Here is a 12,977-nt window from a genome sequence, read left to right on the forward strand (position 1 = left end):
ACACGAAAATGGGTTGTGGGGGGCGGGGGCGGAGTCTCACCTCAGGTGCACACGTGTGCCGCTGGCCGGGAGGTGTGTTGGGCAGAGCTTGGTAACAAGATGGGAATCAATAGCCACGTGGATTTTGCGTTGGGGCTCCGACCTTCTAGGGGCAGGAGGTCTGGGCTGCCCCCCATTTTTGAAAGGGGGGTCGAGTAATTTACCACAAATAAGAAGTAGTCGATTACAATCTTAAGTCGACTAATCCACTCATCGCCCCCCCCCCCTCTATATGTGTCTATAAGTGGACACAACTACCGCTGCACATCGCATTTCATTTAAGTACATGAAGCCAAGCCGAGCTCAGAAGCCAAATTCTTTGGGTCTTTCGGTAAAGTCACGTTGATAGAACGTTTTGCAACTTTGTCCCTTGGGGGAAATGCTTACGCTGTGTTGAGCGACTGTGAAGAGAACATACAAACTCCAAAAAGGGGCCTTAATCCAGCAGTGAATAGGTCACGGCTGCTGCTGCTGCTCATGATGATGACAAAGGGGCAGCATGATATCCTTGCTCCAACGAGGATTAGGTGGGTGCTCCTCTCTTCTTTAGTGGTGCCGAGTCAGTGGTCGACATCCCACGTTCAGCAACATCGTGCCACTGCCAGCAACCCGACAGACGACGTCCACTCGGCTGCACTCGCCCCCCCTCATTCTTTTCTTTGGCCAGCGCCTCGGCTGCGTCCAGCCCACGGCGTCAGCAATTGCACAACGTGGGCACGAATGACGGATCGCTACACTGCTGAGACGCGCCTCGACTCGGCTGTCCGCCCAAAAAAGACCCACCCCCCCCTCCCACTCGGCCACCCAGTTGTGCGAGGTGTGAGACAATAACATGGAGTCTCAAGCGACGAACCTCACTGAACACCCGACGCAGGGACAGAGCCCCTGGGTTCTCTCTGCTGCCTCAGTGACAGCGGGGACCGCTCTCAAACGTGTCCCGACAACAACAGCAGCAGCCACACATGGAAGAAGAAGGTGCGAGGGTATTTTATTCATAGATGGAAAGCCACGGAGACGACCAGACTGTGAACGTGTCGAGGTGCAAACCACCCCTGCTGACTGCCCCATGCAGCACGCGTACTCTGGTGGGATGAGCGGACTTCCCCACTGAGCTATCCCACACGATGCCATGGAATGGATAACAACATTAAACATACAGTTGTAGGATGTTGGGTTTTTTTCAAACGCCATATGAATGAAGAAGAACGTTGAAAAATTCCCCAGCTCTCAGCGGCTTCAAATAGAAGTCTTTAACAACAAAGGAAACGTTTATCGCAGATTTCCATCCATGCCGCCAATTACTTTTATATTTTACTCCAAAAACGATATTTTTATGTCATATTTCAGTATTTTTTCTTGCGACTGTCCAATTTACGTAGTCAAACATTAAGAGCAGACTCCTATTTGGTGACTTCAAGGATCACATGTTTGCCCGTCGTCCCACGCACGGTATGTGACGTATGCCCTCCAAGTGGATTTGTCGTCTCCCACGGAGTTGTGGAATATTCAATTTCAAGCACGAGTGACGCAATCGTGTTGGGGGATGTGCTTCCGGAAATTTTTCGGATTAACAAAACCATCCGAATATCAGGAACAGACATAACATTTTTGACTGTCAACCCCCCCTCCCCAACAACATTACTGTCAACCCATATGGGTTATTCCGTATTCTTATGCAGGGAAATTTAGTTTTCATGTCCATTCAGCTGAGAGCTGTTTCAATAGGGGCAAAAAACATTAGTTTTTGTCTTTGTGTTTATCCCTTGTGATGGGACTTTGTAGGATGAACGTTGAGATGTATAAGGGCGCGGGGTGGCCAATAAGGTCTGAATTGGTGTAATAAGGTAGGCACTGATAAGGGGTTGACAAGTATGCAACAATAACTGATAATTTTGAAGGGAAGTGATGTAAATTAAATGGTGGCAACTTCCACTGTTTTCCCGCCGAAAATTGTGTCACGTGGCATCATTTGATGTCACCTTTGCGAGTCAAACAATGCATTAAATAAATAACTTTAAGTAAAATATCTTTTTTTTATATCCAGCATTTTCCTTAAAATCCCAAATACTTTAAAATCCAAAAACTCATTCCAAAAGCATATGCATACATTACTTCAGGTTCTAGTCCTCATAATGAAATGTGACCTATTGATTTCAGACAAACACTTTACCCCTCTGACGATTCCTTCAAACCGGTCCCCACAACAACATCAGTATCCCGCGGTGTGAGGATATGTGATTATTGGTGGCGGGAGATGAGGAGACATGGTCCGAGATGTGACGACATGTGATTGGCGGCTGGGAATCGTGTGGCGGGGGATGGAAGGGGGTGAAATGAGAGAAGGCGACTGTGGGGGGAATAAGCTAGTGCGGGGCCTGTAGCATACGTTATAAAGGGGCCCTAAATAAATAAAAAAGCACAAATATTAAAACACAAATGTTTTACTTGTGTAGTGACAGAGAATCGGTCACTTAGCAGCATAGCGCTGGCTGCTGGCAGGGAAGGGGATCTGCAGCTTGCAGCAGCCCTGACTGACAGCAAGCCACGTGATCGACCCGAGAGCGATCGAGGGGAAAGGTCACTGAAGGGGCACATCGAGAACCCGCTAGAAGGTTCCAGAAGGGGGGCGTGTCCAGGGGCGGAGCCAGCAGGCCACGCTGGCAGTAGAAGAGGGGCCCCGGGAGGGGATCTCGGGGCTGTCGTGTGGAGTGGGGTCCCCGTCGTGCTGCTGCTGGAGTCTTCACCGTCTCGGCGTCGCCAGTCAGGCAGTCTGCCAGCCGTGCTGACTGGGAAATTTAGTCACCAAGTGTGAACTGTTAAGGGCGTTTAATAAACAGAGTGCCTCCTACTCTTAGTGTCCCTGAGTCACTACACTTGCATAGTAAAGTAATTTTATTTTTCCATTTGCTATACAGCGAGATAATACGACAAATCGCTAACCTTAAACACCCAGTCGTTCCTAAAAGTTTAAAGCGGTATAGTACTATAGCAATAGAGCAAGTGCAAAATCACTGAACCGGAATTGATAGCTTGAAAGCATTTAGCGCGGGGCCCTTGAAAGTGCGGGGCCCGTAGCTACATGTGTAGCTGCTTGTGCTACTAGGATAGTCCGGCGCTGGGTAAGGGTGCACGTCGTAGGAGGGACTGGAGGAGAGAGCGGGGGGTGAAGGAGGGAGCTGCGTGCTAGGGAGGTGTTGGCGAGGAGAGAGGTCCGCTAGGCCCCCGCGACACGCGAATTGCCAATCCGGTAACTGTGAACTCGTTTATTCAGCTGGGTGGACAGAGCTGTGAAGGAATTTAAGAACCTCGCTCCCCCCCCCCCACCATCTCTTTTTTTCCCAACTGCCGCGCCATCAGTTTTAAACGCCTACGTGGCTATTATTCATCGATGTCCATTGCTTAGCCAGTTTTGGTGCCCTTCGGAGGTCCGTCCTTCCCAAATCCAAATGAGTTGTCGCATGAACGCTTAGCGCAAGGTCACTTAAACGTGAATTTTACACCACTTAATTATGCCGCTATGAGCCCCCGTCGACCTGAAACTTGAGTTTGATGACCGGCCATGGCAAACAATGAGTGGTATCTCAGCTTGTCTTGTCACAGCGCCTCACCCCCCACCCCGAGCGTGGTGAAGTATGGCGGAATGATGCAAAGGTGCAGGTGGCCCTCATCCAGCAGTTGTGACAACATGGCAGTACGTGTGATTGTATTGCACACTAAAAAAAAAAGACGAAGATCCCCCGTACAGCCTGGACAGACTGTTGGGGTAAGTGCTTTCAGCAAGCACCAATGAAGGCCGCACTATACACCACACTACACACACATGCACACATACTTGTGTGTGTGTGTATGTGTGTATGACTCACGTCTGAATACTGAGCCAGTACTTCTCCGTGCCTGGTTCTCAGTCCCAGAAAAGGAACGTGATTTATTTGCTGTTATATTTATTATTTTTATATTTTAAAGCCCTTAGCAAAGCGCCCATAACAGGCAGTGACAAAATGAAAAATCTTCACTTTTTACCCAAAGCGGCCCCCAGAGTCGCGAGCGTCTCTCTCTCTCTATTGAGAGATTACGGGACTCCTCACAACATTTAATCAACATGCTCCATTACCCAACCCTCCTGCGTGCACCCAACTAGCAGGGGTCAGTAATTTCCATTTTCACTCTTGGTTGTCCTCCGTCACCTCCTGAGCTGAACCTGACCCAAGTCAAGTGACCCCCCCCCCCCCCATGCAATCTCGAGACGGTTTTGTGCGCGATGGTCAGTGACCAAGCCCAGATCATCAAACACACACTTGCGCACACAAAATGGCCCTTTTTTTTGCCGAGCAGAGGGAGCGGTGCTAATTTTTCGCTTGTCTGCCCCATGGGATCTCCAAGGGGGGGGCTGAATCGGTACCCTTACATGGAGGGGCATTGCTTCCTTGAGCCTGCCCAGTCACAGCAGTGGGTGGGGGGATAGTAGGGGGGGGGGGTGAAGATTTATAGCGATGTATTTCTCTCCGGCGGATCTTAAAGGGACGTCTCGCGTGGAAAACGCCTGATGGCCTCGGCCCAGTCGCTCGCAACGAGCGAGAGGGGAGAGATTGAGAGAGGGCCGTGCAGTGCAGAGCTCTCCCCTAGGTTGTGAAATTTGCACTTAATTCAGCCGCCCTAGATCAGAGAGGTCAAATGAGGCTACGGGGATGTCACGGCGGGAATTTATCTTCGGCGGCGGTAAATGTTGAGGATTTTAGGGATCGGCGTACTGTATATTGGTAGGCCATGCCTGCGAGAGAACAACCGCCGTGGAGATGGAGTGATGAAAATCAGCTCGTGCGCAGGTGCCACGGTGGATTACTACATTGTAGGATTGTGGAAGAGGGTGGCGGTTTTGGGGGAATCCCTTCATCCAGCAATGGATGGACCATGGCTGGTGATGGTGGTGACGATAGGGTCCCATAAAATTCCTTCCGAGGTAACGGATGGCTCGTTTTCCGCGGCGTAACGCTCGAATAGCGATACAAATGTGTGCTCGAATATCATTTACACCGAGTCTTCTCTGCGAGAGTGATCGTGCAGCCGCGTGTTGCAGACAGATCTAATGCGTTGATGCTTTCAACCTCGTTGCCTGCACATCTCGTGTTATGAATATGAGGTCGAAGCGAATTTGTTTGAACAAACGTGGACCGTCGCCGCATTAAAAATGTGCAGTGTTGTTTCGAGTCTCGATTTAATGGCTCCGACATCTTACCCCGCAACACCCGAGCTCGCTCCGGACACTTAAGACGGCGCTCGTTACGGGCGAATCCGCCATCGGTCCGCTGATGCGTATTGTGTCGTACAACAGGTGACCCTTGTTCCTGCACATAATTGAGCGGCTTCTGTTCATCCAATGTCACTCTATACTGTAGAGTGTCGTCAAGTTGCTCCTAATAGGTAAACAAAACACATTAGCCTTCGGTGCAAACAGATGCCCGTGCGTCAACGATCATTCGATAAACACCGTGTTATTCTTACATACAGCAATTGTTCGATATCCGCTAATGAGGATGTTCTTACAAACACAACATGTCAGCGTTTGCCCGCGTTATCGTATTCTTGCACGTTTTCAAAAGGCCCTCGACGGTAAGGAGAAGCTCGTAAGTGTGATGGGACGTACACGTTGCACCGTGTGCGTGTTTGTGTGCGTGGCCTTTGTGCAACAATGTTAAGATTGCGTTGTGCTGTTTGTCAGTGTTTGGCATGACCGCACGCATCTACGAAAACCCATCTGCTAAAACTTTGATGCCTGCATTTTTTGTGTTTTTTTTTCTTTCCCCGATGCCAACATGAACTTAATTCCCTTTGCTAGCCGGTTTTTTGAGCCACCAAACATTGATACACCAACTAGACTGACAACTGTATTGTTATGCACAACAATGTGTTGATCGCCGATACCCAATAACCCGTTTCCGTGAGGGTCGTTAGTTTGAAATAAAGGTTGACTTCAGGTCATAGGCTTGAAGGCTTTTGTGCCAAAACCACGTTTGTCATTTTGAATGCGTGGGGTTATTATTTAGTGTAAACGTACGCATTGTGCATTCGCAAGATTTTTTTATGGGTGATAAAAGTCAAAGTCTCACAAGCAGAATGTCTGGCCGAATTGTTTATTGCCTCTGACCAAATCACCCTCGAGGTGCCCAATCCCCGACGGATCTCAAAAGCTAAGCAGATTCGAGCCCAGCCAAGCCCTGGATATAGGTGGCGATGAAGGCTTGCCAGGTGTTGTAGGTGTTGGAGCAGTGGAGATGGCAGTGCTGGGTGTTACTACCTCAATGTGTGTAGGATGTTCTCCGTGTTCCTCAGCTCCCTGCTGTAACAAGAATAGCAACATCCCAATGCAGAATCCTCCTGAAAGAGAATCTTGAGACTTGGCATGGCTTCCTGGATAAATAATTATTCAATATTTTGATGGCCCCCTTTCTTGCTCGTAACGCGTACACGTGACGTACCAAATGCGTGGACGACCACATGCAAAGCGGCGTGCGGTTATTATCCGTATGCGGCTAGAGCACACAGAGTATTGTGTAGAAACATTTTGTCCAGCGGCAAAACACGAGACCACGATTATTGGAATTCATGGGCTGACGAGGTTCTTCTGTGCTCTGTGCTCTCTGTCTGTGTTTGCAGATCAATGTTCGGGTGACCACCCTGGATGCGGAGATGGAATTCTCCATCCTGCACACCATTTACGGTCGGCAGCTCTTCGACCAGGTAACTCGCGGGTGTCTGTTGGTGGACGTGCGGTCTGCAGTTGGGAAGGGTGGGGGGGGGTGTGAGCGGTGGCGCAGTATGCACGGCAAGGAATGCTTGTCCGCATCGTCTCCTAAGGCTCAAGTGTGGGCTCTGTGCATCTGGTTCGTTGTGTCTGCGTGCGTGCGTGCGTGTGCGGTAGAAATTGTTGCATTAATCATTCGCCTTTTTTACCATCAAGTTCATGAAGAATAATAGCAGTGGCCCGCTCGCTGCCCATGCCTCCCAAACCTGGGCCGCCGTAACAGGACGGCCGAGCTCGCGTCCCTGCATGCGCATCGGCGCTTTAGCATCCACGTGCACATAGCCTGGCACCCGCGCCGTAGCGACATCACCAAGGCCACTCTATTAAAAAAAATGTTTACCAGGTAAGGCCCACTGAGCTATATAGCTGTTTTTAAGAAGTAACCTGGCTATCACAAATGATAGCTCAACGAAGGGGTTTATCGCGCGGAAATGTTTAGCAGCCAAATACTCAAAACGCATGTTGATTCAAAATGTGGAGGGAAAACCCCGGATTGCCCGGAGAAAAATCCACGCGACCACGTGGAGAGAGAGAGAGAGACGCAAACTCCAAACCAATACACTCAACAGGCGTCGGGGTCGGGGTCGGGATTGAACCCATGACCACCCGTACACCAGGCGAGGTAGTTAACATCTCGCCACCGTGGCGCCATTCACTCTCAAATGGCGGCGGTTGTTGTTCTGGTGGCGTCCACGTTAACCCCGAATCCGCCACTACCCTCACAATGCACTCCACCTGCATCCCGCCCCCCACCGCAACTCCCCACTTCCCCATCTCCTCTCCACCCACCTAAAGGGCATCACCCACATTAACCCTGCAGCAGCTGCAGCTGCTGCTGCTGCTGAAGCTGCTGCTGCTGCTGCTGATGGCAGCCGCCGCACTATTTACCTCCTCCTGCCCTTGAAGCCACTTCCCTTGCATCCGCTGCTCGCCCTTTGCAGCGCACACAACCCATCCCGTGCGCGGCAAGCACGCGGAACGGAACGATGAGGATCTCCCGGGGTCCATCCGGACGAGTGGGGGGTTTTATTAGAAATGAATGAATGACGTTCAGAACGGACGTTGTTCGTTGTTGGCGAGAGGCAAGATGACGTCCATGTTCTTGGCAGATTTGAGCTTTTTCCGCAAAATTATCGAGTGACGGGAAAATATCATATTTAATTAAAACGTATTGCATTCGCATATTTTGACCAAATCGCCTGGCATGCAACCGATGCCATATGATTTCAGAAGCTAAGCAGGTTTGGAGCCTGGAATTGGGCTTGAATGGGTGACCACCACCGTGCATCACCAGGACCTACCACCCACCCACCTGCACCCCCTCCGCCTCATCCCAATTCACAATCCGCACTGACCAGCGTGGTGAAGTATGGTCAAACAACTCCCCTGACCGACACGGCCTGGCGAGTGATATTAGTGATACGAGAACAACGAGGCGTTCATTCGGCAGCAGGTTGACAAACGTCTCTAAATTATTATTATTAGTTGATGATACGCATTGCGGCGACTGTGCACGTGGGTTACTAGACGGTAGGGATGCCACCTGCACGCAACATTTATTAGGCAATGGGCAGCGCATAATTCGGGTGGAAAGTCCACCCTCCTCCGCACTAATTAGACGAATGAAAGAGCTCGTGAAGGAGTTGTTGACTCGATTGTCCCACACGCAATTGCAGGCCAGGATGCGCGTCTCTGCGTCGTCGTTGCCTGAATTTTGTTCAATCCGAGGGCGATAACCCGGCAGGAGGGACAAATCGTTTTGCACTTAACTCTGCGACTCTGGATTATGTCCCCACCCTGACCCCAAACGACCCAGAGGATTGGGCCCCCCCATTTTGCTTCCCCCTTTCGTCCTTCCTCGGCGGTGGCAGCGGCAGAAGAAGAAGAATGGTGCTGGGAAACTCAGAAGTCGCACCGCGTGAAGCGGTCATGGCGTTCGCCGAAGAATGAAACAAATAGCGACGCTCGCAAATAAATAAAGAAGAACACAAAGACGCACGCACACACGAATGCTTGCTCACAAGTCACGACTTATGAGATTATACCGGTTTGGCTGGAGGCACACCTAGGGCGTGCTTATTCTCAAACAAAGCCCCTTGGAGCCGCTGAGGCCTGCCATCGCCTGCTGTGGCTGGCGTCAAGAATAGCCAACCTCCTAACCCCCCCCCCCCCCTTACTGCTGCCCGCTCACCCGCCCCTCACGTCCACTCCCAGTCGTGTGCCTCCCAGTTGCCATTTCACGGTCACCGCACCTCACCGCGTCGCACGGAGCTTCCAGGTGCACTTCTGCGGCCGTCTGGAACTCTCTTCCTTCCGATGTTAGGAAACCACTGGAGCTGTGCACTTTTAAATCATCGTCATCATCTGGATTGAAAACTCGTTTTTTTTTACTGCTTCGTTGTGTTTAGTTTGTTGTCCTTCCCCCCGCACCTCCGATTGGCACGCTTGGCTACGTACGGTGCGAAAGAAGTTCAACGTACACACGTACAGGTCACAGTTGTCTCTCTGTGTGTGTCACTGCTGCAGCCAGTCGCTTGAGAGGACCACAGTGCAAGATTAAAGTGTGGCATCTTTGAAAAAATAAAGCCCATTCGAGGGTTCACTTGTAACTTGCTGACGTGACCTGACTATAGACATTTGTGAAAAAGAGCTTCATAACCCATCGGATTCCTCTTCTAGTATAAATAAATATCCTGACTTCTAGCAGCCACGCTACTTGACACGAGCCCAGGGTTGTGTGTACGTGTGTACGTGTGTAAGTGCTTGGGGAGTGGTGGTGCCGTGACTCGCATGATGCGCTACGAACCCAGCAAACCGAGTTCGATTCCCGCTCATGGCCAACGCAAGTGACAATTATCTGAACCGGTTCTGGGCCTCCCCGTGGTCGACTCGGCCTCAAATGAGCACCTGGTGCAGTGAGTAAACATTGCCACTCAGCAGACAATCGTGGTCGGGCATGGTGCTGGCAACCAACCCCCTCGTGCTCCGTTGTGGTCTTAATAGGTGCTCGCTAACAGCACTTGCCCCAAAAGTTTGTTGTGGCTAAACAGGGAATCTTTGCCTTCAAGAATAAATTTGCATCATTTTGTGAGCGATTTAATCTATCAGAAGCACGATACATAACAACGCTGCCGCTTGCATAAACGTGTCGGATAAGTAAGCGCATAAATTTACGAATATTTGAAAATCCACTTTATCCGTCCGCTCGTCTATAAATCGCTTAACGTTTCCCCGTCCCGTGGCTCTTGACATTGGCAAAGAAACGAGAAAAGTTTTGCGTTTAATCAACTACTTGGTGAGTCGCATTGTAGCCAAGCCTCTGACGGGCTGACAAGTCCATGAGTAAACATTTGCTTTAAAAAATGACATCGCGTTCTCTCTCCCTGGAACGAGATAACGCCGCTGCCGCCGGATTACAGCAAATCCAGCAGGAGGGCAGTGCCCCGAGATTAAAATGTTCACGAAGTTGTGCATTGTTTAAAGGGCTGACTGAGGTTTTGCCGTAAAGCGGAGTAGATCAAATGAGCAGTTTAACACTTTCGCGACCGATGTTATTCATCACAATGGGTTTTTCGGGTTAGATCGCGTAAATATGAACGCTGTGTCGTTAACCTACTAACACCAAACCACTGCCAATTAGTAAGGTTTGTCACGTAAACAAAACGTGGCAATTAGTTACTGCTTCAGTACACCGCCGGTGTGTTGGAGAGTAAACCCAGCATAACATTTACAATGCTGGTTGTTATGACCAGTGTCGTACCCAAATTGATAATGTTGTGGGTTTGCTTTCCAACACACCGGCGGTGTGCTGACGTAGTAACTAATTGGCAGGTTTTGTTAACGTGACAAATCTTACTAATTGGCTGTGTCGAGTGGTGGAGGGTTAAGGACACATTTATATTTGTGCGATCTAACCCAAAACCCTTTATCGCGAAAATGAGCAGATTGAAATAGCAAATTGATTGTGTACCCTAAGTTCTATTCAATTTCTCTCAAACGATATTAACGTAGCCTATTTCTAGTTTCCTTTCACGTTCATTTAGCAAGAATGCCCTTGTATTTATCGGCCGCACGTTCAATTGCATTAGTATCAACTTTCAACACCACGCACCAAAAAAAAAAGAACCGAGTGAGTTCCGTGTCTCTGAAATATTGAGGTTTGCAACGCTTAACATTTGTTTTTTCGAAAACTACTTTACAAAAAAATTTGTACACAACTATATAAAAAAAAACTGCCCCATAAAATTCGGAACTGAAATGACAACCACACCTCCATCCCCAATGGATGCTAGAGTTGCAGCCCTCTGTGGAGGTTTACATTCTGCTCAGGTTTTACGAGCCCGATCCGCCATTGGGAAGCACGTGTGGGTAGGATTTTTAATCGACGAGCTACAAAGAAAAAAAAGCCAGGGACATATCGTCGGAAGAACCGGGAGAGTTCAAACATGTAAACACTTTGCATCGAGTGTCTTATCATCCATCACCGTCGGTTGTGATCACTCCACTGCTGGATGAAGGCGATCCTGGAAAAAGCAGGACGGGTGGCAACACCCTGACCTGTGGGATCAGTGGTGGTGTTTCGATGTAAAGCTTTCGTGACTGCAGGGATTCGTCTTCTTGGTTCTTTCGGTAAAGTCACGTAGAATGGAAATAATAAATACATAAAAATGAATAAAATGTATTGTATTATGTTTTATTTTTATTATTTTATTATTTCCATTCTACGTGACTTTACCGAAAGAACCAAGAAGATGAGTGGTGGTGTTGTTGGCCCAATTGGGGGCACCCTCGGGGATAGGAATGAGATGGGGATGTTGGTGCAAGGTGAGCGAGATTTCGTGAGATGAGAGAAGAGGGCTGCACATCAAATAGAACTGAGAGGGTCGATTTATCTTCTCCGTGTTCATTTTCTCATGTTCAGATCTGAATTAGAGCGAAATGTTTTGGTGCATTCCGATTCAAAATGTAATTTATCCGGAGGCCCCCTTGAGCCGCCTGGTTTTGCTTCGCCCCTCGTGCCGCCACTGTGCGGGAGCGCTGGGTGTCATGGCAGAGTTGAGGTGCTGACGGGGTCTCCTCTCTGTGCGCACGCGTGTGTGTGCGCATGTGTGTGTGTCCACGTGTGTGTGTGTGTGCACGTGTGTGTTTGTGCGTGTGTGTGTGCACGTGTGAGTGTGTGTGCACGTGTATGTTTGAGAATGTGTCTGTGAGCACGTGTGTGTGTGCATGTTTGTGTGTGTGCATGTGTGTGTGCACGTGTGTGTTCACGTGTGTGTGTTTCTGCGTGCGCATGTGTGTGTGTGCGTGTGTGTGTGTGTGCGCGTCTGTGCGCGTGTGTGCACGTGTGTGTGCACGTGTGTGTGTTTGTGCATGTGTGTGTGCATGTGTGTGTGCATGTGTGTGGGTGTGCATGCGTGTATGTGTGTGTGCGTGTGTGTGTGTGTGTGCACGTGTGTGGTCCGCAGTGTGGAGTGATATTGTAGTGGTTAGCGCTATGCTGCACTACGAACCTGGCGACCCGAGTTCGATTCCCGCTCACGGTCAATACCAGTGACGATTATCTGAACCGGTCCTGGGCCTCCCTGAGGAAGACTCTGCCTCAAATGAGTACCTGGTGCAGTGTATAAAAACATCGCCACTAGGGAAACAAAGGTGGTCGGGCGTGGTGCTGGTCACCCACCCCCTCGTGCGCCGTGCCGGTCTTCACAGGTGCTACTCGCTAACAGCACTTGCCCCAACAGTCTATCAAGGATAAACGGGGGATCTTTGTCTTTGTATTCCGCAAGGTCGTGCGCACCATCGGACTCCGCGAGGTCTGGTTCTTCGGCCTCCAGTACACGGACCTCAAGGGCTCCATCGGATGGCTCAAGATGGACAAGAAGGTACTTGCACACGTGACATCTCCCAGAAGCCCACGCAGCAGGGCCGCGTTATCCAATTTAAATAATGAAGTGATCGAGTAGCCGGCCGATTTGATCGATCGGATCGCTCGCAAATTAGTTGGGGAAGAGTTGCACCCCTGTTCCCACGTCGAGTGCCGCTTCACGGAAGCCTGACATGGAGCGTGGCTTGGGGACGTCGTCGGCGTCGTCGTGAATTGCATGACGCACGGCGTCGCTCACCGGGGCTCTCCTACCTT

General features: G+C 50.0%; 1 protein-coding gene across 1 annotated transcript in view; it reads left to right on the forward strand.

Annotated features, from left to right (window-relative positions):
* LOC144948606 (radixin-like) overlaps nt 1-12,977 on the forward strand; it is a 63,494-nt gene that overhangs the window by 15,922 nt on the left and 34,595 nt on the right. Inside the window, exons 2-3 of the mRNA XM_078878196.1 lie at nt 6,691-6,774; nt 12,625-12,720. Coding sequence (XP_078734322.1) covers nt 6,691-6,774; nt 12,625-12,720 — 180 coding nt within the window. The remainder of the gene's footprint in view (nt 1-6,690; nt 6,775-12,624; nt 12,721-12,977) is intronic.

Source organism: Lampetra fluviatilis, chromosome 50 (genome assembly GCF_964198595.1).
Source record: "Lampetra fluviatilis chromosome 50, kcLamFluv1.1, whole genome shotgun sequence".
NCBI lineage: Eukaryota > Metazoa > Chordata > Hyperoartia > Petromyzontiformes > Petromyzontidae > Lampetra > Lampetra fluviatilis.